General features: G+C 45.6%; 2 protein-coding genes and 1 long non-coding RNA gene across 3 annotated transcripts in view; 2 read left to right on the top strand and 1 right to left on the bottom strand.

Annotated features, from left to right (window-relative positions):
• Positions 1-13,145, top strand: part of LOC147048346 (uncharacterized) — a 52,936-nt gene extending 39,791 nt beyond the window's left edge. Inside the window, exon 5 of the long non-coding RNA XR_015067764.1 lies at positions 12,902-13,145. This is a non-coding gene — a long non-coding RNA (uncharacterized LOC147048346). The remainder of the gene's footprint in view (positions 1-12,901) is intronic.
• barhl1b (BarH-like homeobox 1b) lies at positions 5,171-8,737 on the bottom strand. The gene is made up of 3 exons (XM_085926329.1): positions 8,278-8,737; positions 6,231-6,453; positions 5,171-5,536 (listed from the first exon to the last, which is right to left on the bottom strand). Exons 1-3 carry the CDS (start codon positions 8,735-8,737, stop codon positions 5,236-5,238), a joined length of 984 nt encoding a protein of 327 aa, XP_085782455.1. The 3' UTR covers positions 5,171-5,235.
• A 493-nt stretch (positions 13,146-13,638) lies between the features above and the next one.
• Positions 13,639-23,702, top strand: part of stom (stomatin) — a 20,155-nt gene continuing 10,091 nt past the window's right edge. The window contains exons 1-2 of the mRNA XM_085925334.1: positions 13,639-13,778; positions 14,042-14,121. The gene's annotated coding sequence lies outside the window, so the exon portion shown is untranslated. The remainder of the gene's footprint in view (positions 13,779-14,041; positions 14,122-23,702) is intronic.

The following is a 23,702-nucleotide window of genomic DNA, read 5'->3' as shown; positions in this document are numbered from 1 at the left end:
CCCCCCTTTAGGTCCCCAACCCGTCCTTTTGACGGATTCTTCAATGTGTCTGGCTCGAGCACACCTGACACCCCGCACGTGTGTGTGTGTGTGTGTGTGTGTGTGTGTGTGTGTGTGTGTGTGTGTGTCCTCACCAATATAGGAGCATCTACAGTAACACACCTAATAATAACGTTCCCGTATTTGATTTCAATTTCCAAGATATTTAAGACGAAAATAGTACTGGCTAATGTCCCACTAACACGATTTTTGAAATAATGAATTCGGCATTCACACAAGAACGCTTGAATTCGGTTTTTTTTTCCTTGCTACCAACCGGTGCGCTCTCTTTCTCTCTTTTTTCTCTCTCTCTTGCCTGTAGGCTACAAAAAAAACATCAACAATCACCTCGCTGCCGGAAACCTCAACGGCGCCCTCTCCGCATTCCCGATATTTCACTTTCTTTCCGAATCCGAGCGCTCCGTGCCGTGTGGCAAAAGAGAACACTTTGAAAAAAAGCGTTATTCGCTAACATTTCATCACCGCTTTGACACGGAGTCAGTAACTCCGACAAACATTTTCACATCCGCTCATCTAATTAACTCTCCAAAGAAGGCTGAATTAAAAAAAACAACAACACCCCAAAAAAAAAATGGACAACCACATTGCTCCAATTTTATGCAAATGAGGCCGCTCCACATTTGAACTTCATGGTATGTAATCCCACATTGCTCCCGCTAGCGAGAACCTGTAGCTTGACTGACATGACTGATTTGATCCTTTTACTCAAACTATCTAACCAGTCCCCCCCCCAACAGGCGGAGGGAGGCCGTTTCAAAAATGCGCGGTCCTTCTCTGCTCTCTGCCCTCCACCAGGAGACAAAGTATGAGAGAGCTGCCAGACATCACAGGAAAAGCGCTGTTAAAAATACATGTATAGCACCCCTCATCATTTATTGATGACCTCTGCTGCCTTTATGTTTATGAGGTGAGAGGCCTCCCCGTGGCTTCGCTCACTGACCCCTCAGGTTGCCCAAGAAACTGCCTCTTCCCTTCTGATTTAGCACACTTAAAAATAGATTTAGGGCTGACCGCTCGCTTGGATGCGTTAATCACAAAATAGGTGGCGATTCATTTGCAACGTGGACACGCGCTCAGGGGAGGCGGATGAAGCGCAGCCTCACCTGCAATGATTAGATTGGATGTTTTGCTATTTTAGTTCTCTGGGCTTTGCAACAGTGTGTAGTAGTTTCATGTTTATCAACCATTTTGTGTGTGGAGGATATTTTTCCTGAGAGTCATCAATATTTGATTCCCGAGAATTTTATCCACGAGTTTTACCCCCTTGACAAAAGCCAGCAGAGGACTGTTTGGGCCCGACTTGTTTGCCGCCTAAAGGGGCTGCAGTGTGAAGTTAAATTGTGTGAGTTCAAACAATATTGAATGTTTGGGTTTTTTGTCGGAACGTCACATTCAGGGTCGTGCAGATGTATTTGTTGTTTCAGGTTGTGCTCTGGTCCCAGAGGCGTTTCCATGGCTGGCTGCTTGCTGGAGGTCAGGGCCTCAGGGGTGTGGATTTTTTTTTTTTTTTGCAATGTCATCTGCTTGAAGGGATGAGCGAGCAGCGAGGCCTGTGCTAACAACAACTTATTGATTGAATAATCTGTGTCATCTGATGTGGATATAGCTTACAGCGGCCCCCTGCTGAGCACTACACAGGTTTCATTACCCGCCGGTGTTGGAAACATCCCATCAAGACTCTTTTTTTTTTTTTTTTTTTTGGTCCCGGGGCTTCTTTTTATACACTGCTATCATTTGATAGAAGTTTGAATGATCTGAATATAGTGCTGACTTGACGTTCACGTCAGCCATATTCTATTAACCTGCTGCACTCGTGCATCTTTCAGGCTGTAATGGATGAAAAAAAAAAATCCCAAGTCAATTATCTGACTTGGCACCTGTGGGTTTTGAGCATATTTCAGTGGGGGGGGGGGCGGTGCCCCTGCAGCCCCCCCTCTAGCTGTGCCAATGACCAAAACGCACTTGGTTTGTACAATCCTGTAAATCAAATATTATCACTGCTCCAAGATGGCTGCCTTTTGGGCTTCCATTCACGACTACACTCGTCCATCTGGAAAAATGGCTGATTTCAGGTCTGCTCTCCTCCACTCCTCATCTCGCCCCCCCCACTCCATCTCCAACCCTCCTCCGTCTGATCCGAGAGGAAAGCTTTCATTATTTGCCCAGATTGGGATGTCAATCCCCGCGCCCCTGACCCGAGTTGTAGTTGCAGCCCGTCATATTGGGCAAATGATTAGTGGGGTTATCTCGCCTGCAGTCTGCACGTCTCGCCTTGCTTGTTCCTCGCGGGCCCGACGTACCTCCAGGCTAGGATGCGCTTCTTGGGCTCTGCCATCATTTCCACTTGCTTCTGCTTCATCCTCATCTTGGTCTTCTTGAGGCTCGCTCTGTTCACCAATCAGCTTTTTTTTTTTTTGAAGATAGTTCAAATGCATTTGGGAAAGCACATGATGGGGGGAAAAAAACTTTGGCTAAACATTTTAATTTAGGGGAATTACCAATTGGTCTATTTAGTGTAGGTGTACCAAAAATAAATTTAGAAAAATAATGATGACAAAATGCCTTTTGAGACCATTTAATGGAACTGGGTTATAAATTGTAAATTGTGACACACTAACATCAGTTTTTATTTTCTTCCACAGTCTTTTTCCAAACTGTGTTATCATTACGATTAGGAATCCTCGGGATTAAGAAAAGTCACTGATCCTTTGGCTCTCTCTTTGTTTCTTTCTTTCTTTTTTTCTTTCTTTTTTTTCCTCTCCACATGTCGGGAGCTCAACGAGACTCCATCCGCACTTCATTAACCCTGAGCTGGGGACAATCCGTGGGAAGAGCCGGGGGATTTAGTACCAGCCTTTCACATGCAAAGAAAAGGAAAAAAAAAAAAGAGTCACCCAACAGAGACACCCCCCCCCCCCCCCCCCTCACCCGCCTCCTCCTAATATAATCACATGTAGACTTTCAAGACTAACCTTTTATTGGTCATTATGTGAATCAGACACGGCTGGCTATGATGAGTCTGTAATGATCTTTTGGCAAGTTGGGAGGCGTTTCATTCCCCCCTCCTACATGCGGGCCAAGCCGTCACTGTATTTTTAATGCAATTTTCCGCTTCATAAACGCGCCAGTTATCAGGCCGTCAGTCTGATCTTTCACGGTGGCGAGTCCGCGGACGACCGCTAAGTGGAGGGGGGGGAAGCAGAACAGGTGCCATGCGCGGGCGGGCGGGCGACAGCAGGGGGAACTGCCTATCAAAGCCATTATCGACTTTCAATTAAAACCTATTAAAGTCTTTTGTTCTAATCGCTAACATCGGCTCGCCCCGGCCGCATCTGAACTGATTTGACCTCTAAAAGAAGTCGGGTATAGCAGACTTGGAGAAGGGGGGGGGGGGGATATGTAGCATCAAGCTGGAGGAAGGGGGAGGAGGATGGAAGGGAAGGGAAGGAGGGAGAATACACTACCGCTGACCAGCTGTCCCTTGCACGCTGATCCCCGGCCTGCAGTCAGCTCCAAGGCCGCTCAGCAGCTGTCGGGCCGGCCTTGGAAGCGCAGCGAGCATCCAGCAGCTTCAGCGAAGGGGAGGATGGAAACAATCAATTTCCAAATGGGATCATTTAGGACACTTAAACAATTGCGCACATGGCATTAATATTTCATCTGCTGCGTTGTTTACGGAAAGCCAAGTAGTGGTGCTGCTGTTCATTTAGGGAAGTGCTGGCCACTTCAATTCATCTGCCTAATATGCAATATCAAAGAAACTTATGAACTCATCATATATATATATATATATATATATATATATATATATATAACTGTCAAATCAAAGGAGGGAAAAGTGTTGATTCCAATTATTCTCTCACAAGCATCCTCTGCAATGTTTATTTTGACTTGAAGTTTAATTAGAAGCGGTGCCTGTGCTCACTAAGGTTGACACATGTACCACTTGATTAAAAATGGATCATAGTCTCAAAATCTTCTCCAATTAATATCGATATTGTATATGTCCCGTTAAGTCAGTCTGTCGTGTCGAGTTATTGACCAAAGTGTCCCGGTGTGATTAAATGCTAAAGGTAAAAATCTGAGCTAACTTTTGAGACAAAAAATATGAAGATATAAAAGGCAGAGTAAATTGATCTATTTTTTTTAATCTAATAAAATATATATGTTTTTAATGTCGTTCCCAGATTGTTGCTTTTAGAGTTCCACACACAGCGTTTAGAAAATATAAATTAAGCTATGTCGAAATAAATATAGTCACACGGTTAAATCAAAAGACTTTTATTTCCACATTTATAAAAGTATTTGTTTTGTTTACATCAACTCGCCCCTCTTATGCCGCTTGCTGTAAATTTCACCAAAAATGAACTCGAGGAACGAAAGAGAAACGAGAACCACTCCACAAGCTTGCATCTGTAATGTTACTTTTTTTTTCACCAAAAGAGAGGAGAACAGTTATTACAGCTTCATATAAACTAACATAAATTAATTTTTGAAAAATCACAACCTCTGTTCAAATACATCTAAAGCAATCAACAGGCTGCTTGAACCTGCAGCAGGTTTTGTTGGAAGGGCTAATTTAAAAAAACAAAACAAAAAAACAGGAAAGGAAATATTAACTGGTGTGATATAGGCAAAAATTGTCGTTAAATTAATTGGCATTTTGCATCAATCAAAAACTCCAACTATAAAAGACCACATTTTGAATATATTGATTTCCATATAAGGGAACACCTGTAAATTTATTTTTGGGGATGGGCTAATCTAGCCTATATGATCAACTGCATCACCGTGGTGTGAAAAAAAGACACAATAGATTTAAGAAAAAAAAAAGTCTCCTCTGTCCAATGTAAAATATTCTTATTTACAGATTTTTACAGGTCAAGTCAAAAATAATAATTTACAAGAAAGCAAATTTTTGGGATCGTTCAAAAGATGCACTTGTAGCGTCGTCGCAATATAACAAAATCATAAAAAGCATGGAGAACATATTTCAAAATACCAGATGAATTGAAATAAATACATAACTTAGAGCCTTTGATTGATACGGAAATATAAATAAGCCATAAATAAAATCCCTCAAAAAAGGAGTCGTGAAAAGTTCCCTCTTGGACGTTCGCAAGCAAAAAAAAGTTCGCTTCCCCTCCCAATAATATTTTTCGTTTTTGTTCCGGCTCACCGCTGCTGGGTCGACCGGGAAAGCACACCGGACATGGGGGGCAGAGGCGGCGGGGGCGGCGGCTCGCTGCCTCCCTGCAGCCCGTGCAGCAGGATGCGGGGCACCAGGGGCCTCTGCAAACTGGGCGGCGGCGCTGACGGGCCCCTGTACAGGTAGAGCGCCGCCCCCGGGTCCAGGTTGGACACCAGGCTCTGCGGGTAGAAGTATGGCGACGGGAACATTCTTTGCAGGGCCGAGTAGTTGCCAGCCTCGGCCAAGAGTTCCAGTCCCACCGCCGTCTGACGCTTCCATTTGGTCCTAGACAAAAAAAAAAATAAGAATTAACTTTTCGTTTGATCTCCGTAGTGGCCAATTAAAAGGCGGAGATAGCCATTTATTTATTTTTTATTTTATTTCTTCATCTATCGATCTATCTATCGGTGTTTAATAGTCTCAAGCTGCCTCTTGTATTCACACCCAAAAACGTCGGCGTGCACTCGACGCAGGTGAATAATTCATATTCAAGATAATTGAGGAGATATAGTGCTTTCTTTGAATTATTGATACACACACATGCAAGCATGCATTATTCAGAAGCCAAAGTGTTGTTTTTGTATTTATTTATGACATTTAGATGCACGGGTGTCGAAGCTGCGGACGGACACATTTTGACTTAAGATAACACTTGACAAAATCTATTTTTGCCTTTTAAAAAAAAAATCATATCATAGCAAATGTCATGCTCAACTCATTTTCTGGAAAGAAACAAACATGGAGGATAATTGATACCGTTTCAAAAAAAATTGATAAAATAGTCGTTTAAATTGTGACGAAAATAGAAATGATTGACATTTATTGCAAACGATAGTTTTTAAATTGAGGTTCAATAAAAGAAAAAAAATGTAAATCCAATTCTCACTGTAGCAAAACTTTTCGTTGAATTGCGCAACTTGAAATATTGCGTCGACACATTTTTGATGTAGTGCAGTGCAGTCAAATGAGCCGCGCACACCTTCGGTTCTGGTACCAAGTCTTGACTTGCGTGTCTGTGAGGTTGAGCGAAGCGGCCAGCTCCATCCGGTCTTGGACGCTCAGGTACTTTTGGCGCTCAAAGCTGCGCTCCAGTTGCGCCAGTTGGTGGTCGGTGAAGGCCGTCCGGGCCTTTCGGGGCTTCTTGAGCCGGACCTGGGGGCTGTCTCTGCTACTGGAGATCTCCCTGTCTCCCTCCTCTTTCACTGCAAAAAGTGGAGGATACATTCAAATCTAAATGATGATTATTTGTCGCGCGCACGCACTCGTGAATCTGGAGTGCAAGTGCGCCCCCCCCCCCCCCCCCCCCAGTTAAATTATTTTTTACACGCCTGTACGTATTTTGATATTACATCACATGCACAGCATCGCAGTGGTTCTGAATGTACTTAACTTATTGCAGATATTTTGTGCGCTTGAATGATTATTTTCAAAATATACAGCTCGTTTTCTTATTTCTTCGATACGTGTCATATTTTTAATATAGGACATTCTTGTTTTGGGGAATTTCTGTAATCCGATCAAAATGTCCTCTTGTTGAAAAATGTTTTGATGGTTTTTTTTTTTTTTTTTAAACAAGAGCTCTTATTTTGCAGCCCACTAGTCCTTAAGCAAATATATAGAACTTTCTAATATGCAATGAATCGCTTCCGATATATCCCTGCAGCCTTCAATTTGATTTCTGTGTGTGTGTGTGTGTTTGACGTCAGCTTCCCCCTCCTGCGTGGAGTCATGTCAGGGCGAGTACTTTGATTTTAACACGCAAAAAAAAAAAAAGACGGGGGTGGTGGTGGTGGGGGGATCTTTTTGGTCGTCTCAAGCATGCAGCCGCACAATAATCCGCCTAATTGAGCCACCAGGGAAAGGACAAGAGCGTCCGCGGGAACTTCACACATGAGCGTGGAAAGAAATGAGTGGATGGAACTCAAGAACCGCTCGGCCTTGAGCACCAACAAATGTGATTAGTGGCGTGGACAAATTGCATCAAATGTGCTGATATATCGGAGGAGGAGGAGACTTGGTGGGGGGGGGGGGGGAATCAAAAGCTTCCGTGCATTCATGGAGACGCTCGCCCTGCAGGCTTCAAGACGTCATCGTGCATATGTGCGATGACTCCAAAAAAATGGCGACGATTATCGCAATTGTTTTCTTATTATTACTTGCATCGAGTTTTATTGTTTTTATTCAAGTGCAATGGGATTTGATGGTGTTGTGTGTGTGCGGTTCTAATTTCGGTGTAGCCTGCAGCAGTGGACTTCTTTTCATTGAAGTGTCAGTGTGTGCAGGTGACATGTCTGTTAAGGCTGACATGATTGGAAACAGATCGAGCTTTCATGATTTTTATCTGGAGCTCCGACTCTTCAGACCCCCACCCCACTCCCACCCACGCACCCATTTCGCCCGCCTGCTTTTTATAAACATGCCATCTGTTTGAAAGAGGTTTCAAATTCAAGATAGTAAATAACAGCGATCACAATTTATATTGTAGGTTTTTTTTTATCTGTTGGAATAATACAATAATAATTCACAAATTGATGTTTATTAAAGCCCAGCAGCCTCTCGCTGTGACAACAATAAATAGTTTGGACAAGGTCCTACTATTCTATTTATTAATTTGGGATTGGAAATATTTTCAATGCAAAATATAATCACAATCACGCCCCAGAAAAAAAAAATCGTTTCGAATTGAAACTTTGGCATATACTGAAAATATTCGTATGTTTTCAGAAACTATATTTGTAATATATTCCCTTAAAATACATTTTGTTTCAGTTTTTTTTTGACCGATTATATATCTGCGTCTTCTGTTGCAGTTTTATAGCTCTTCTGCAATTACTTTCATTTTATATTCAAGTTCAACAAATTCATCGATGTTGTTTTATTCCTTATTTTATTTAATGACTGATTTAACTGCCGATATTATTGTGCAAGTTGTTTTAAGATGAAAATGTAAACAAACGCTCGGAACAACAATTCGAGCACCTCCGACCGACGTGCGCACTCGCTGGCTCGCTCGCTCGCTCGCTCACCTTTATATTCGCTGTCCGACGACGAGTTACTGTGAATTTTCTCCATAAAGTCGTCGGCAATTTTGGCGGCCAGTCTGCCGGCTTCTTGCGTGGGTTGTCCGTTACTGGAGTAAGGCGCGCAGGCGGCCAGAGGCTTACAGTCCGCCAAAATGTCTCTGATAAGGAAGGACGAGGTCATGGTCCTCTGCTGGGACCCGGCCGAGATCCCGGCGGGGCCGTGTTGCAGGTGAGGCGGCAGGCCGACGCCGCCGTGTCCCTGTCTCGGGGCCAGCTCGTCGGCGCACTCCCTCCTGGGCGAGGGCGGCGACGAGCAGCCGCTTTCCGCGTCGGATCTCGGGCTGAACTCCAGGGGAGATCGGCACTCCCCGGCCAGGCTGTCCCCTTTGGACAGCGGACTTCCGGGCCTGTGGGAGAGCAGCGAGTCGATGCCGAAACTGGAGCCGTTGGCGGACCCCTCCATTGTCTTGACCGGGGCGGGCGGGCGGGCGTGTACGGGGGAGGGGGGGTTGCTCCTCAAACTACCATTTGCTATTTGAGACAAGTTGATTTTTCTTCAATGTGGTCCAGAAAATGTCCGCGCGTGCGGGCGGGGAAAAAAAAAATGTTTTTCGTCTAATCATATAATAATATGAAATCCTATAAGTAGTCCCTGGCGTCGTCCATCCAGTTCGGGCGTCCAATTGGATTTCTTCGATCACACCCTCTTTACGATTTCACGCCTGGAGCGGGAGGGGGAAAAAAAAAAACCCCAAAAACCTCAAGAAGCCGTTTCAGCACCATGGACAGGTACCAGATGGATCGCCGGGTCACCTCGTTTCATTCTTTAGCGCACTGAACGCACACGGCAGGTGGAGTCGAGGACGTGCTTGCGGATGAGCCGAATTGCAGTAAACTGGGTTAAATAGTCCCAACTAAGGCGAGAAGGGAGGAAGTGGTACCCCCCCTAAAAAAAAAAAAAAAAAAAAAAAGGAAGTTGAGGAAAAGTCAGGAGCTATAGGTTTTAAGAGCGTCGCGTCCACGTGAGTCCCCTGTGACACGCCTTGATTGGCTGACGGTGGACCTCCCTGCACGAGCAGCCCCTCCTTCTGACGTCCCCTACCGGGCTCATCCTCATTTTGATAAGAGACAGTGGATTCATCAGGAGACTCCGATGCGAGTGTTTACAGGCAATTTTCACACTGTTTGCTTTCATTACATCATTGATGAGGCTTCTAATGGGGTTATTACGAGGGACTGCTTTTCATCCTTTCTTTTTTTTTTTTGCGTTCCCGAGTTCCTTTATTTCCAACGATATATTTATGGCGAAAAGTGGAAATAAAGAAAAGTAGTGAAGCTTCTAAAGAAGTCAAAAATAAATTCGTTTTTTTTTTTTAAATTTCATTATTCATGGCGATTGTTTGCGCGATGCTTTTTTATGTCAATACATTCTTGAATAATTCACTCGCGTTTTCAATGTGGTTGAATAAACACCGCAATGTTTTTATTCTTTGCATTAAAAATACGGGCGCCCCATTTTTTTTTCTAAATAATCACCAAGGCCCCGCCGTCTTGCTGTCAGCATTTAAAGCACAATAAGCATTTTAATAGTCCCTGGTAATTGTCAAAGTTCGAGACAAGCGAGTTACCATTGTGTGTTCCTTTGCACCTTAACAGCCATGCAAAAAGCATTGTGCGCACTTTGAATTGCACAGCGCACAACAGTTTGCCCCGCGACGGCCTCGACAGCCCCTAATAATCTAACGCACACACACCATGTGACCACCAGATTGGAGGCGCGCGTCGGTCCCAGACACCGGCAGGTTAGTGAATCCGCTCCCGGCTCCCATGGGGTCCCATCACGGTTGCAAGCTGTCACGAGTGAGGCGGGGACCAAGCAGGCTGATAGCAGGCAGGCAGGCGGGCAGGCAGCACACATCCTGCCTGCCTTGGCTGCTGCTGCTGCTTTCTTATGAAAAGAAGCTGTGGGTTGATGTTTTGCGCCATTACGCACCCCCCCCCCCCCCCCCACCCGCGCGCTTTTGTCTTATCGTTCGATCTCATTCCCAGAAGAAAAGTGGAAACATTAATATATCAATTATTGACGCTTTTAGTTCGTAAAAAAAAAGTAAGCTTTGCATTTTGCAAGTTTTTATTATTTTAAGTTGGGGGGAAAAATAGTTCGGTAAACTCTTATTTCCTTTTTAAAATTCTGGTAATTTTTGTGGAATTGCCCAACTTAAAATGTTATCGAAGTTTGAAATTTTGAGTTCACCCAGCTGTTTTTTTGTTTGTTTTTTTCACACAGTGGAGGTGTAAATAAATGATAACCAGGTTAAACGACGACTTGCCTTTTGTGAAGGTCTGAGTGTGGAATTTACTCGTGGTGGATTACTAACGTCTCCAAAGTCCTCATTTGTGCAACTGAAGTGAAAAATTCGATTGATGGGTTCATATGAAGTCAAAAGTCTTTGTCGTCATTTTTACCAAATCCAAGGAAATAGTCAAGTTTTATTTTGTAGAGGACAAAAAATCAAAACGTTTGCCTGCATGATTTACTAAAAAATGGTTTAATTTTATTTTACATTACGTCTAATGTCCCAAAAAATAATCTTTTTAGTTTTTTTAAATGTACTGCATTAATGACTGATCATGGTTTGAAAATATCTGAATAAATAATTAAATGCATGCAAACAAATCAAACTAAAGTCACAGCCAACGACCGCTTGTGTGATATTAACGACTTAAATGTTTGATTCCTCATAAATGGTGCCAAATAAAATAATTGCAACTTTTTGGCAGTTATATAGCCACTGCGATTTTTTTTTCTAATGTGATATATTTGGCACTCATTTAACTTCAGCTGGTATTGTTTTTCTGTGATAACAGTTGAATTAAGTATTCACAGCCAATATTATTATTTACTATACTGGAAGCAAACTTCCGATTAGTGGATTTCCTCGGTTTTGATGGCGTGTCAGCACTTTGTTTTGCGTTATTGGAAAGGCGCTCATAAGCTTTTTCTAATAAGGCCTGCTGGGCCTCTTCAGCTTGCCGCTTTTTTTGTGGCAAAACAAGTGAGATGAGCCGCAGCCTTTTATTCCCTTGTTTCCGTTAAAACGCAACCCAGATAGGGTTTGTAATATTCTTTGTCGTCTTTGAATAAACTTTGTCATTTCCACGCTTTAGCGACATCAAGTAACGTGCGTCTTTTTTGAGGACGACTCCCCTCAACAAACAAACAAATAAGAGTGAGCAGAAGGGGGGGGGGGGGGGGGGCTAGACCTGAACCAGTCATGGATGCAAATAGTGCACCTGAACGCCATCAGGTAGTGGAGTTGACAGAAAATAATGAGAACCCACTGAATCTTTTATAAGGTTAACAGTCACATTTCCCAGTCAGCTGTCACACAAGAAAGAATTTAGCACATGCATGCGGACCAAATAAACCTTCATCGACTCATTAATGCTGACGGAGGAGGGGTAGCTGGACCGCCACTGCCGCCACCACCTTCGTTTTGTGTCGGTAATTTGCGGCGGAGACAGTGCCCCTTCTCCTGGAGAGGAAGACGAAAGGAGGTGGGAGAGAGAGAGAGAGAGGGGTAGAGGAAAAGGGGAGGGGAGGGGGCGAGGCCCGAGGAGGAGGGGGTAGGGCTCGTGGAAGGATGGCGAGCGCACCAGGAGTGTGATTCTGCTCTAATTGGAAGCATTGGGCATTGTCAACAGAGGATTTTCAGCTGCTGGCTGACAGGTAAAGCCGTCAGAATGATAGCCCACTTGTCAGCGCAAAAGACCAATAAAAACAAACCACTTTTGATTTAATTGGAGGCCTAACCATAATGTGTGTGTGTGTGTGTTTGAGATAGACCACGTGTGTTGCCTGCAGGGGCCAAGGCCATGGGGAGCCAGGAGGAAGCGTAAAAGATGAGTGGGGGTATTTGGGAAAGGAAATCATCACTCTTACTCGTCAGTACGCTTTGGGCCCGCCTCGATATTTGCCACAGTTTCTTGTGGTCGTCATCTTCGGAATTGGCCAGAGGTAATAGTTGGAAATGACTTTTAGCGTCAGCAATTCGCTAGCCACGGGGACAAGCAAACAGAACGCAGGAAGGGGAAAAAGTCCAGGACAGAAGGCTGAGCGGGAAACTGACATGGACAGTATTGGGAGTACTGCAGGGATCAATCTTAGGTCCCTGTTCATTTTGTCATGACTGTAAGCTGACTACATCTGTCCAAGCAATACACAGAAAATACTTTGGCTATCGGTCTGGTCCAGTTCTTACTAGTACCGGGAAGTTGGACCTTATCTCACCTGTCCTAAAATGTGTACTGACGGCATGGATTTTAAAATGTTAAATGCGGACCTAAATATTCTCCTTATGAATGTTCTTTGCGTACGTCGATCTACAGGACTCCAGTGATTGTCAAGATGAATTTCATTTTTGATAGCAGATTTTTGGATACTTTGATTTGTCACGCTCATCTTCAACTGTCATCCGCACTGCGCTAAAAATAACAATCCTAGAAAATAATAATTGGCTTTGACTTAAGTGTTTTTCTTTCATCAGCATAAGATCACCAGCGGCCACTTCCCCATTGGGCACGGCTCTCGTGCCCTTTGTAACCGGTGTTTTATTATTCTTGACAGAGTTCAGTGAACACATCTGGGCGGGATGAGGCGGGACGCAGGGTCGGTGCCAAGAGGCCCGGAGGTGAGCGAGGAGCCAATGGAGACGGGCGTGGGCACGGCGAGGACGAACAACCGCAAACATCCATCATGATCAGGCCTCCTGAGGAATGCGGGCTCCTTCAAACCGGGCTTGACCCTCTTTTTGCTGACCTTTGGCCACTCCAGCCAAAACGGAGGAGTCTGACACAACTGGAGATCCCACCAAACCGTAAGAACTCATTTCAATTTCTTTTTGTTTGATTGACTTGAAGCAATAATGCGCTTCATAAAAAAAAATAAAAAAAACACTTTGATGAAAAAATATGCCACTCTTCTGACTAGTTGTTTGTCAGAAGCAAGTTCTCAATTCCCCAAAATACATTTGAGTCTCATCTTCAAATCAGAGTACACATTCACACAGTTGGCTCTTGAACTAGCAAATGTTTATACGTTATATTATAGATTTGCCAATCTGTTGCATACTTCAGGAAATAGTCTTTAAAAATATATATCTTATTTTTATTCTTGTATTTTCAGAACACCACACAGCCCCCCCCCCCCTCCCATGCGTGGGGATCCCAACATTGCTTACTGGCCTTAAACTCCCCGTGTCCTAATTTGGCCAATATGCAGGTAATATGTGGGGTCGCAACATCTTAATTATCACACCGCCTGTCAGTGGATCCCCCGCCTCCCCCCCCTCCCCCCCTCCTCCCGCCGTGACTTTTATTGCTTCATTAGTATGCTCGGCATGCCCCGGCGCACACCCACACCCCGCAAGCCTTCAAACCTTAACAACTTTTGGCACGTCGGAGTGTGCTGAGGGGATGATGAGGGACCCTTGTAGTCCATCTAGGTTCGTGACGCTCAGGATTTCTTTTTTTTTTTTTTTCCCTTGTCCAATCTTGCACTCAAATGGTTTGGTGATTTCTACTTGTCAGATCTAAAAAAAAAAAAAATGAGCATAAACTCATCTATTGAACTTTTAAACCAAGTGCCTAAACTTTCAAAGCGTCTTCTAATTTTAAAGGGAATATTTAGCCTTCTTTCTTTGGCACGATAGAAAAAAATCATTGAAGAAGTGAATGGTGACATTTTGCCACTTCTTGTCATCTTCAGGTTCAACATTTCATACCTGTTGGGATGAACGCGAGCATGTTAGATTCGCTGTCACGAGCATCCATCGTACAGCCGAACAGGTAGGCTACACTATGTCCAAAGTGTGTGTGTGTGTGTGTGTGTGTGTGTGTGTGTGTGTGTGTGTGTGTGTGTGTGTGTGCGCGCGCCGGCCGACAGTGAAGGTGTTCAGCGCGCAGAATAAGACTCCAGAAAATGCTCATTAGAGTTGACCTTGACACTCGGAGCCGGCGTTTGATGGATCGGGTACAGGGCCAAACAAGCCCCTGGGGAGCCATGATCTTATCTCTTATTGTACACACATACACACCTCCTTCCCCACCGCTGACCTGCTCGCCCCCCCCCATCCCTTCCCCGACACACACACACACACACAAACATACACACGCTCCCGCTACACGCATCACAAGCAGAATAAATCTGTGTCTGGCAGGCAGGGGGGCCCAGGCGAGTGGGGGTGAGGCCTCGGAGAGTAAGAAGGGAGAAGGTAGCGCTTGAAGAGAGATTGCTGGGGGGGGGGGAGGAGGGATGACAGGAGGGGAGGAAAAACACACACAGGGCTAAGAAAAACCAACAGCTCACTGTGGTGTTATTACGCACGTACTGTTAGGCAGGTGTTGTTATTTTTGGAGCTCCACCAAGTGGAGATATTGTTTGCTGATTTGAGGTTTTAAGATAATTACGGGAAAATTGGAGGGTGTGCAGATTGAATTTCTGACTGCAAAAATGCACAAAGAATGCTGACAAGTGAAGAAAATGGCGTAGAATTGGGACATATTTTATTTGTATGAGATTTATATATTATATCTATTTATATATATTGTTATTTTATTTATTTTTATGATTATTTGTATTTATATATTTGGAATATTTCAATATTCTAATCTTCTTTCTGATTTCTGAAGTCTGAAAATTCAGATTTGCTGATCACGCCCCCGCCCCTAGTCCCAATCCAAATTCATTGTAGAAAGTTCAGAAATTGACTAAGTGAGGAATGAAGATTCGCGATGAAAGCCAAGATTGGGGTGTCTCTGTTCACGGCCCCTTCGTCTTTTTCACATCTGCCCTTCTTGTCGACGACACACATAATTTAAGGAGACAAACGCACGCTAATGCCACCGGCAGCCTCACATCTCCCCCTCACCTCAACCAAAGCGACATGAGGCAACATCCACCTCCAGGATGGCAAAGTTTCTTCCCCGCCAGCCGCCATCCTCACAAGTGCGCCATCACAGGGCCGCTCGCTCTTTGTGCTCTCGTCTGCGGCAGCGCGAAAGGGGGGGGAGGGGGGGGGGAATGTCGCTCTGAAGTCTTAATTGAGCTTTACCTGCTCCCCCCCCTCCCCCCTCCTTGTGTTGTTGTTAGCTAAAGTGCGCTTAAACTTTATAATCAAGCCTACAGGGTGTAGCACGCGGCGGGCGGCGTGTGAAGCTTGTGATGGCGTCACAAACGGGCTTGTTTGCAAATGTAGCGGCAAGTCGTTCCACTCCACAACAAATGCGGGTTGTCAGTCAAGCCAAACAAACACAGCCGCCTTAAAAAGTCATTTGAGTCGAACACAACTAATCCGTGCATTTTCTCCTTTTGCAATCTGCACACGACCCCCCCCACCTACCTGACTTTTCCATCTGTCAGTGTGTCTATACGCGGCAACCTTAGGAGGGATGGGGGAGACTGATGTCTCAGCTCCTCGGCGATCCCGCCAGGAATGTCTTTTGACAGTTGCAGGAGCAGCAGGATACGGCGCAAAGATGTTGCTGTAATTGCACCTGGTTGCGTCATGAAAAAGTCATAATTTGCTGTCAAGGACGTCAAGGTGTCAGCGTTCGGCAGGAGTTGATAAGGTATTGACTGCCTCCAGAGTGCCTGCTCGCTCTCACTCACATTCCTTTAGAAAGTTGATTCCCCCGGAAAGGATGTGGGGAGCTGACGTTGGGGAAGAAGAAGGGCTGATTAAAATAAAAAGATTTTTTTTTTTTTCATTTAAAAAAAAAAATCCCTCATTCTGCAACGTACAATCCCTGTGACATTAATTTTGCCTCCTTGCTCGTTCATAATGCATGCGCAGATTGTGTTCAATTATACATAAGCGATCAACAGGCTAAAGCTAGCCAATGCTACGCAATTAGCATTCAGTTCGCTCCTCCTTTCGCTTTGATTGCTGACGCTCGGGTCGGAACGGAACATTTCTTGTCGGGGGCTCAACCCTGTCCGTGTGTATCGAGGGACTTGATTCGTATACATTAAAATTCAAGTACAGCTAGAAAAAGTCCCCCCCCAAAAAAAAAAATTCTAGGTGTTGCAAAATACCTACAAGCAGTGTGAATTTTAGGCAAATCCAAATTTCACGGCGAAAAATCCCAAAGCCGCATGTTCATTGATTTTTCTGGTGACACACGTTCACACCTCTTATTATTATTGATTGAGATATCGATCACTCCTTTACGTCGTCATTGTTGTAAAGACGTGTTATTACAGTCCAATATCTAGCTAGCTAAGGCGTAGCATTTTGTGTCTCACCGCTTAGCGGGGGACTTTCGAAACAGCCGACCGAGCTGCGCACATTCAAACCGTAAAAACGATGACATAATATTCCCTTTGATATCTACGTTCAAATCGGTCAAAACCATCCGATTCAACGCTAGGGCTTCAAAGGCGGCGCGGCGTTAGCTTAAGCGCTCTTTCTTGGCGTCAAGTGAAAGCCACCAACGCAGCAACACGGCGGTAATCTACGCTCATTGTTGCCTAATGAAGCGTCAATGGAGCAGCTTGGCCGAGCTTATAGACTTCTCATTGTCGCTCACAGACTCCCAGGGTTGATAGATTCAGCGATAAGGGTCAGGATTTGTGAAACCGCCGGCACAATCCTTTGGATATTTCCCAGAGATCTAAAAGCCGCTTAATCAGCTCTGGCTTCATCATCTCCCCGGCTCTTCATCTTCCCATGGACGTGTTCTATCCGTCCTTTTTACCGCCAGCCTCCACGGGCTTTTCTGCTCTTTCTTCCGTCGTGTTTGTGTTTAGGATTTGCCCAAGTGGCCCCCGGATCAGTTGACCTGACCCCTTCAGAAAAAAAAAAGGTTCTTTTGGAACGGCGGGCTTCTCTTGCGTCTGCGCCGATGCCACACACAGAACCCACGCTTTGTTTTCACCGAGCACGCACACAATTAGCAGCCTTGTAGACATCAAGACGGGTCTCGGTAGTTTTTATGCTGCGTTTGAGAAAAGTTGGCACAGGAAGTGGCAAAATAAACGCCCCCTGGGATTGTTAACACGGTGACATCATTATAAAATATTGGAGCTTTCAAAGAGAACACACCGAACTGGCTAAATCCAAAAACGTCTCCCACTTTTTGGGTATTTTCCGATTTTTCTTTTGTTTCTGGGAATTTTTGTCAACACCTACCCATGTCACTTGTAGAGACCATGGAGTGAATCTTCATCGGCCTTTTCTGAAGAATTCTTTGGGTTTGTAAAAATTCATTTTCTATTTTGTGCACCCCCTGAGATAACCTTGGCCACCCCATAACCTCCCCAAGGGTAAAAATCCTAGCGCCGCCAATGGTCACAACTGCTCTGAGGTCTTCGAACAGAATCATGACTATTGGAATGACTGTAGCGTAACATTCACTTTCCAACAAAGAAGGAAAACAATTCCGTTGCACTTTTCCTCCACAGAGTCTGGAAATTTCCATTTTCCGACTTTTCTGGAACGCAACATCAATCTGCAATCTTTCCCTGGTGCACCGACTGTAATTATGCCTTCTGTCTTGACTTCTCTTGGATCACCAGCATTAAGAATCCCATCTTTGCTGTATATCAAGTACCCCCCCTCACCACCCCCACCCGCCTCCTTCCTATGGAATTTGTCATCTGAAGTGATTGCTTTGCTCTCCCGCCCCTCAGTGGCATTTAGCGCTTCTCATTTGCATGTACATGCCCTCGCTGCGCGCCGCACGGGCCTGCGAGATTGATCAGCAATGTTTTATTACCCGCCACTTGAAGGGCTGTCGGGGTGTGTATTGTTTATTGATTAACGCACGAGCACTATTTGTGATTCACGACCACCTTTCCGATGTCACACGCACGTGCGCATTATACTGTATGTGCATACGTGCACACCTGAGACTCGGTGAAAAAGGAACCGAAAGCACGCACATAATCTCGGACTCGTCGCCCCACGGGAGTCGCCGTATATCCCGAAGCCTGCGTTTCGCCGAGGTATTTGAACGTAAGCCTTCACATTACATAGCGAGCTGACAGATATTGATATGCAAAACAGGAGGATGCAGAAACAAAATACCGATAATTAAGCGAAGATGTTTCGGGTAGACTCGCGCTTTAGAGTGTGCACGTGGGACCCGGCACATGGTAAGCCATATGCCTCTGTGCAGTCAGCGCCATCCTTTGGGGTGGAAGAAGTGGGGAGGGGAGGGGGCAATGGTTGTGTGTGTGTGGGCGGGACAACGGCTGCTCTGCGCAAATGGAGCCGCGGAGACTTCTACTGTATCCTTATCACACTTTTATAGCGCCATCAGAGGCCGGTAGTGCTCTTCTGGCTGCGGCTCTGTCGAAATGACACCCTGCGTGACATCAATGCAAAGGTCAAAGGTCAGGCGGATTCCAAGGGGTTTCATCGGCCAGTCACTAGAATGATTTTATGAATGTCAGGTGCCGCGTTGCGTCTCACAAAGACTCCCGCTCGATTCTCCTTCATCCCCCCCCCCCCCCCATGCGTCCCCAAGAGGGGCTTGAGAGAAGCGGGGAGGATTTCGCTGCTGCCGGGGGCGACGGCGTCTCCGTGCCATCCACTTACACAAACGGCAGGATCAGCGCTCCACACAAGAATAATTACAAGATAATGGGTAGTAATGCTGCCCGATCTGTCCCGATTATCTCCTGGCAGCCACCGGCACAGCGCCATCTGGTGCCAGATCTCGGGGCAGCGGCTGCTCCGCCACATGAAAAGGAGCCCGGGCTTAGGCTTAATCTCACACCCCATTCTGTTATTGACTGTCTGCATGATGCTGTATGCAAACGTGAGCGTGTGTGAGCATGTGCCCCTCTGAGATGGTCCATTTAGATCGCCGGGATCCTTGAAAAAAAAAAAAAAAAAATTGCATTTATATGACACGTATGGGTGACAGCTGGTGCTGCCGAGTGTCTCGGTGAGCGACAGTAAAACTGAATGTTTTTGAGATTCGCCAAGCGGCGTTCTATGGACAAGTGTCTGTCATGCCGGGCTGCGGCTGAGCTTATCTCCCCCACCCTGTGTCTTCTTAAACAGGCTCTCTCCCACAGCTCGCGGCCAATTGGCCACGACGGGCCATTGTACGGGACGCCGCCGCCGCCGCCACCGCGGCCGGAGCTTTAGTGCCTTACAGGGGCTCTTTGTGCTGGGTGTTTACAGACGCTTTACGTTCCCAGCAGGATTCAAAAGCCCCTCAAACTGCTCGACACCTTTCGCTGAAACGGAGCAGCCTAGCTCGTAATACCAAAAGCTTTTTGCCCCTTTAGATGGAAGGCTAGAAGAGAGATTTAGATTTAAGTCGCCCGTCCGGAATTGCGGACAGTCCAAGGACAAATTTTTACACGTTGTGTACTGATTAGTGTATCATTTAATTCTGTGTTTTATAACTTTTAAAAAAAAAATCACGGCTCAGCAAATAAAAAGTTAATGATGTAATTTTTGTCATTTAGTTCCAAAATTCAAACCATTAATAATATTAATATTTTAGCTTGTATTTTTTTTGCAGTGGATTATAAAGGGCACTTGTCAATACAATTCATTCAAATATAAATGTTATCAAATTTATTTTTGAATGATTTGATCAAATCACATGACTTTAATGAGCAGTGCAAATTTCCATCCATTTGAAATCATTTATGCTTTGTCTTCATAAAAAATGCGACTCCCGCTGGAAAGTTTTTGGTGACATGACACTTTTGGAATTGCCCAAATAGAGCGCAATCATATTATCATTTTACCGGATGCACCCAAACAACGTAAGCTCCTCACTCACTCATCATCCTTCCACTTCAATCTTTAACCCCACCCCTTCCCAAAACTGTCCTTTTCATTTCCATGGCCAACCTTTGCCGACTGTGGCGACGCTAACTCTCCTAATCCCGAGGTAGGGAGGATAATTTATGAAGCATTTACACCAAGAAGCCCGGCTAATTGGAAGCATGTGTCTTGATAAGCCTCGTCGTTGCACACCAGCAAGCCCCGGGATTCTCCGTGGCTGTCGTTTAACGTCATAATTATCATTTCATCTTTTTAAAAAAAAAAAAAAATGTCACTGAGGCTGCAAGCTGCCAGATTGCGAAGGCTGCGATAGCGTCGCCATATGTCAAAGAGGCCATTGAGGAGCGAGTAGAAATCTATCTTTTGTTGGCTGCCAAACTGCCCCATCAGTAGAAAAACGAGATGTCGAAGAGGCACTCGCGAGTCTTGACCGCGCGTCCAGAGGGAGGTCAAAGGTCATATCGGCAGTTCTCCGCCAGTCGGCTAAGTGGGCATTTCCACGTGTTTTTTTTTTTTTCGCTTCACCTCCAGAGCCACGGCCTTATTCTTTCTTTACCGACGACGCTCTCTCCCTCATTTACATCAGGTCGTTTGTTATGACTTTATGATTATATATGGGCCTTTGTCTAGCGGCGCGTGTACCTGCGCCGCTCCCAGCTGCTCCCCATTAATAACAGGGCCCTGCTGTAGACAGAGCAAAAAAAGACGGAGGAGCTTGTTAGCGTCATAGGCGAGCGCCGCGGGGGGGGGGAGCCGGGGAGTACGGTGCACACGCACCTGGAGTGCAACAAATTTCAAACGCATGACATGATGGCCTGCATTTGTGCACAAAGCCATAATGGCACATTTGCCAAGAAGCGCCACCGCGTGTAAACGCCGCGACCGGACTCCATTGTGGATCCCAAATGGCGGCAGAAGCCTGTAAAATCCGCGTCCCCCCCCCCCCCCCCGATCTCCGCTCCGGGAGTCGGTTGGGAATAAAGGCATGGAAATAGGATTTATTTAGCACGCCTCATCAAAAGGGAATTAGCAGGGTTTGGGGAGGGAAGAGCAGGCTCTGTTTTGAGCTGCTTTGAATGGCGGGATCATCCCCGTAATCCTCGGCCTCCCTCCTCGCCGCCTGCACCCCAGAAAATCAAGACAATCGCCCACATTAGCTCCAAAGACTCGTTGGGCAACCTCAAGCCAATCTGTCGGGCAGGTGAGCTTGAAGCACCTGCTTCCTTTTTTTCCCCTTGCAATTCTTATCTTTTAATTCCTCTTCTCCCTTGAAAACACGGCGGCGGAGCTGTCAGACTCGCTGATAGGGGGAGGCTGACAGCAGAGATCTGGCAAGCCGACACGCAACAAACAACCGGCGAGCATGTAAACTAAAGCAAACAAAGCCCCTCTCCGCTCCTCCAAAGGCAGGATCCCTCCCACCTGCCATCATGATGCTGATGAAACATACAGTAACACAGAGCAGCCATTAAATGGGCGAACAAGTAAAACACAATTGTACAATATCAGCGGAGGGGAGGGGAGGGGGGGGCACTTGCGGCATCTCCTGCTCTCTGTCGCGTTCATGAAGCGTGTTCATTATCATCCCCGCTCATGTTTGTCTTATTTGACTTCCTCGCCGGAAGATTTGGCAGCTGGCTGCATTGTGGGAGATTTGTTACCTGAGGGAAAGTGTCATGCCGCTGGGGCAAATCTCTGCCAATGAGGCATTAAGGTCAACTTCCAGACAAATCGACATCCCGCTTCGGAAGTATCTAATCCGATCGGAAGGGGAAAAAAAAAGTAGCATCGATAATTGACAGGGAGCCGAATTTCCAAAACGAGCTCGGTGCGTGTCACGTGACCAACTTTATGAAGGCAGTTTATAAGTTCCACTAAAGCTTAAATGAGGCTAAAGTCTACATTTCCAACAAATGAAGTTTTAATTGCGCTGCTGTTATAAGATAAATCAATATTCCCTCCCCCCCCTCCCCTCCCTGTTCTTGCTCTCAGGAGGCAACACTGACATTACGGGCCAGAATAAGCAATGCCGCATTCATACAATCGAGGCAATTCCCGCTCGCTTTATGTATCCTCGCATCTTTCGTCGGGCCCCAGCAGAGCCATAGCTCCTTTATGTAACACCCAGGAGAAGGACTCCCCCCCCCCCCCCCCCTCCCACCCCTCCGCCACCTCGTGCAGGTAACTAACACCATCAGTAACCTGTCTGCTGTGCACCCAGGTAGCCGAGCCCACCTTCACCCCTCCTCCGTGATGTCCCCTCCTTTCTGCTCCCTTCCTCTCTCCCTGTACCCGTAACCTAATCATCGACGCTCCCCATCGGTGTGATTTATAGCTCAGTGCGCTGCCGAAAACCAATAGATCAGGCTTGCAAAGGGGAGGGGGGGGGGACTCAAGAGGCAAGAGCGGGACTGGGAGGAAAAACTCAGCGTTGATAAAGTACTCTGTGATGCAGATGGAAGGTGCAGCATCACGTCATGTGTACGTTCTACTTAAAAAAAAAAAAGAAAAATGTGGAGTGTATCTTGGACCTGATACTCAGCTAATAAGCATCAAAATTACTGTTTTTTTTTTTAATCATGCCGCAGTGGGCTGAGATCAGAACCCTGTTGCACTCCCATTGGGGGACCGGGAGATATTTGATGAAATTCTCTGGCAAAAAAAAAGTTTCTTGTTGTCCTCCTACACACACATTTTGGGATGCAACGATGCAACCTTTTCAAAGCACTCCCCCTCCTGGCCACCTGGCCTCCACATCCTCCCGTGACCACATGGTGTGGATCCTTGGAGAGTACACTTCATTAAAATCATAGATTGGATTACGGCTTCCAAAACGGGCTGACCGTGTCCAATCGCTCTGCAGCGGCTTTGAATGAACAATATTCTCCTTATGTCCGGGCTCGCCGAGGTCCACGCACACACACGTGCACACGCACGCTCGGCTACCGAGGCCTCCCGGGGCCCGCTACATGGGCCTGACGAGGGGCTGAGGGGGGAGGAAAAGAAAGAGAAATGTCTTTTAAATGACATCCCCATTGTGAGCCGGAGCAGGGCGATAGTACTTTGCAAAACTGCGAACAATCAAGGCTGGAAAAATCCTTTATCCGACGGGGGCCCGGCAGCATGCTCTCCCATTACCATAGTCATTTAAATACAGTAATCTCATTTTCTGCCTCGGCCGAGGGCGCATGCTAAATTTTCTAAATCAAGGAAGGGGGGGTGGGGTGTACGTGGTGTCTAAAGCGTACAGGATTATTCTAATCTGTAAAAGGCTAAATTTTCTAAATCAAGGAAGGAGGGGTGTACATGGTGTCTAAGGCGTACAGGATTATTCGAATCTATAAAAGGCAAATTCTTGAAAATTGTATTTTAAATATTGTTAAATATCTTTTCGTAAAATAATTTGTTGGATGAATGGATCGTAGTTCAAAATTACTGAAATGTTTCAGAGTAGTCACTTAATCTGCCCCAAAAAATTATAATAACAAAAAAAAACATGATTTGGGCTCCCGCCTTCATTCAATTCCTTTTTTAAATTGGAAACGGTTTTAAATACTTCTGAAATAAAAAAAGAGCTAATAACTTTTTTTTTTATTTAAAAATGTTCTTCAAATT

Source organism: Syngnathus leptorhynchus, chromosome 12 (assembly GCF_054491065.1).
Source record: "Syngnathus leptorhynchus isolate UIUO chromosome 12, UIUO_Slep, whole genome shotgun sequence".
Taxonomy (NCBI): Eukaryota; Metazoa; Chordata; class Actinopteri; order Syngnathiformes; family Syngnathidae; genus Syngnathus; species Syngnathus leptorhynchus.
The sequence above is the reverse complement of the archived record's forward strand: the minus strand, read 5'-3'. Positions and strand labels throughout refer to the sequence as shown.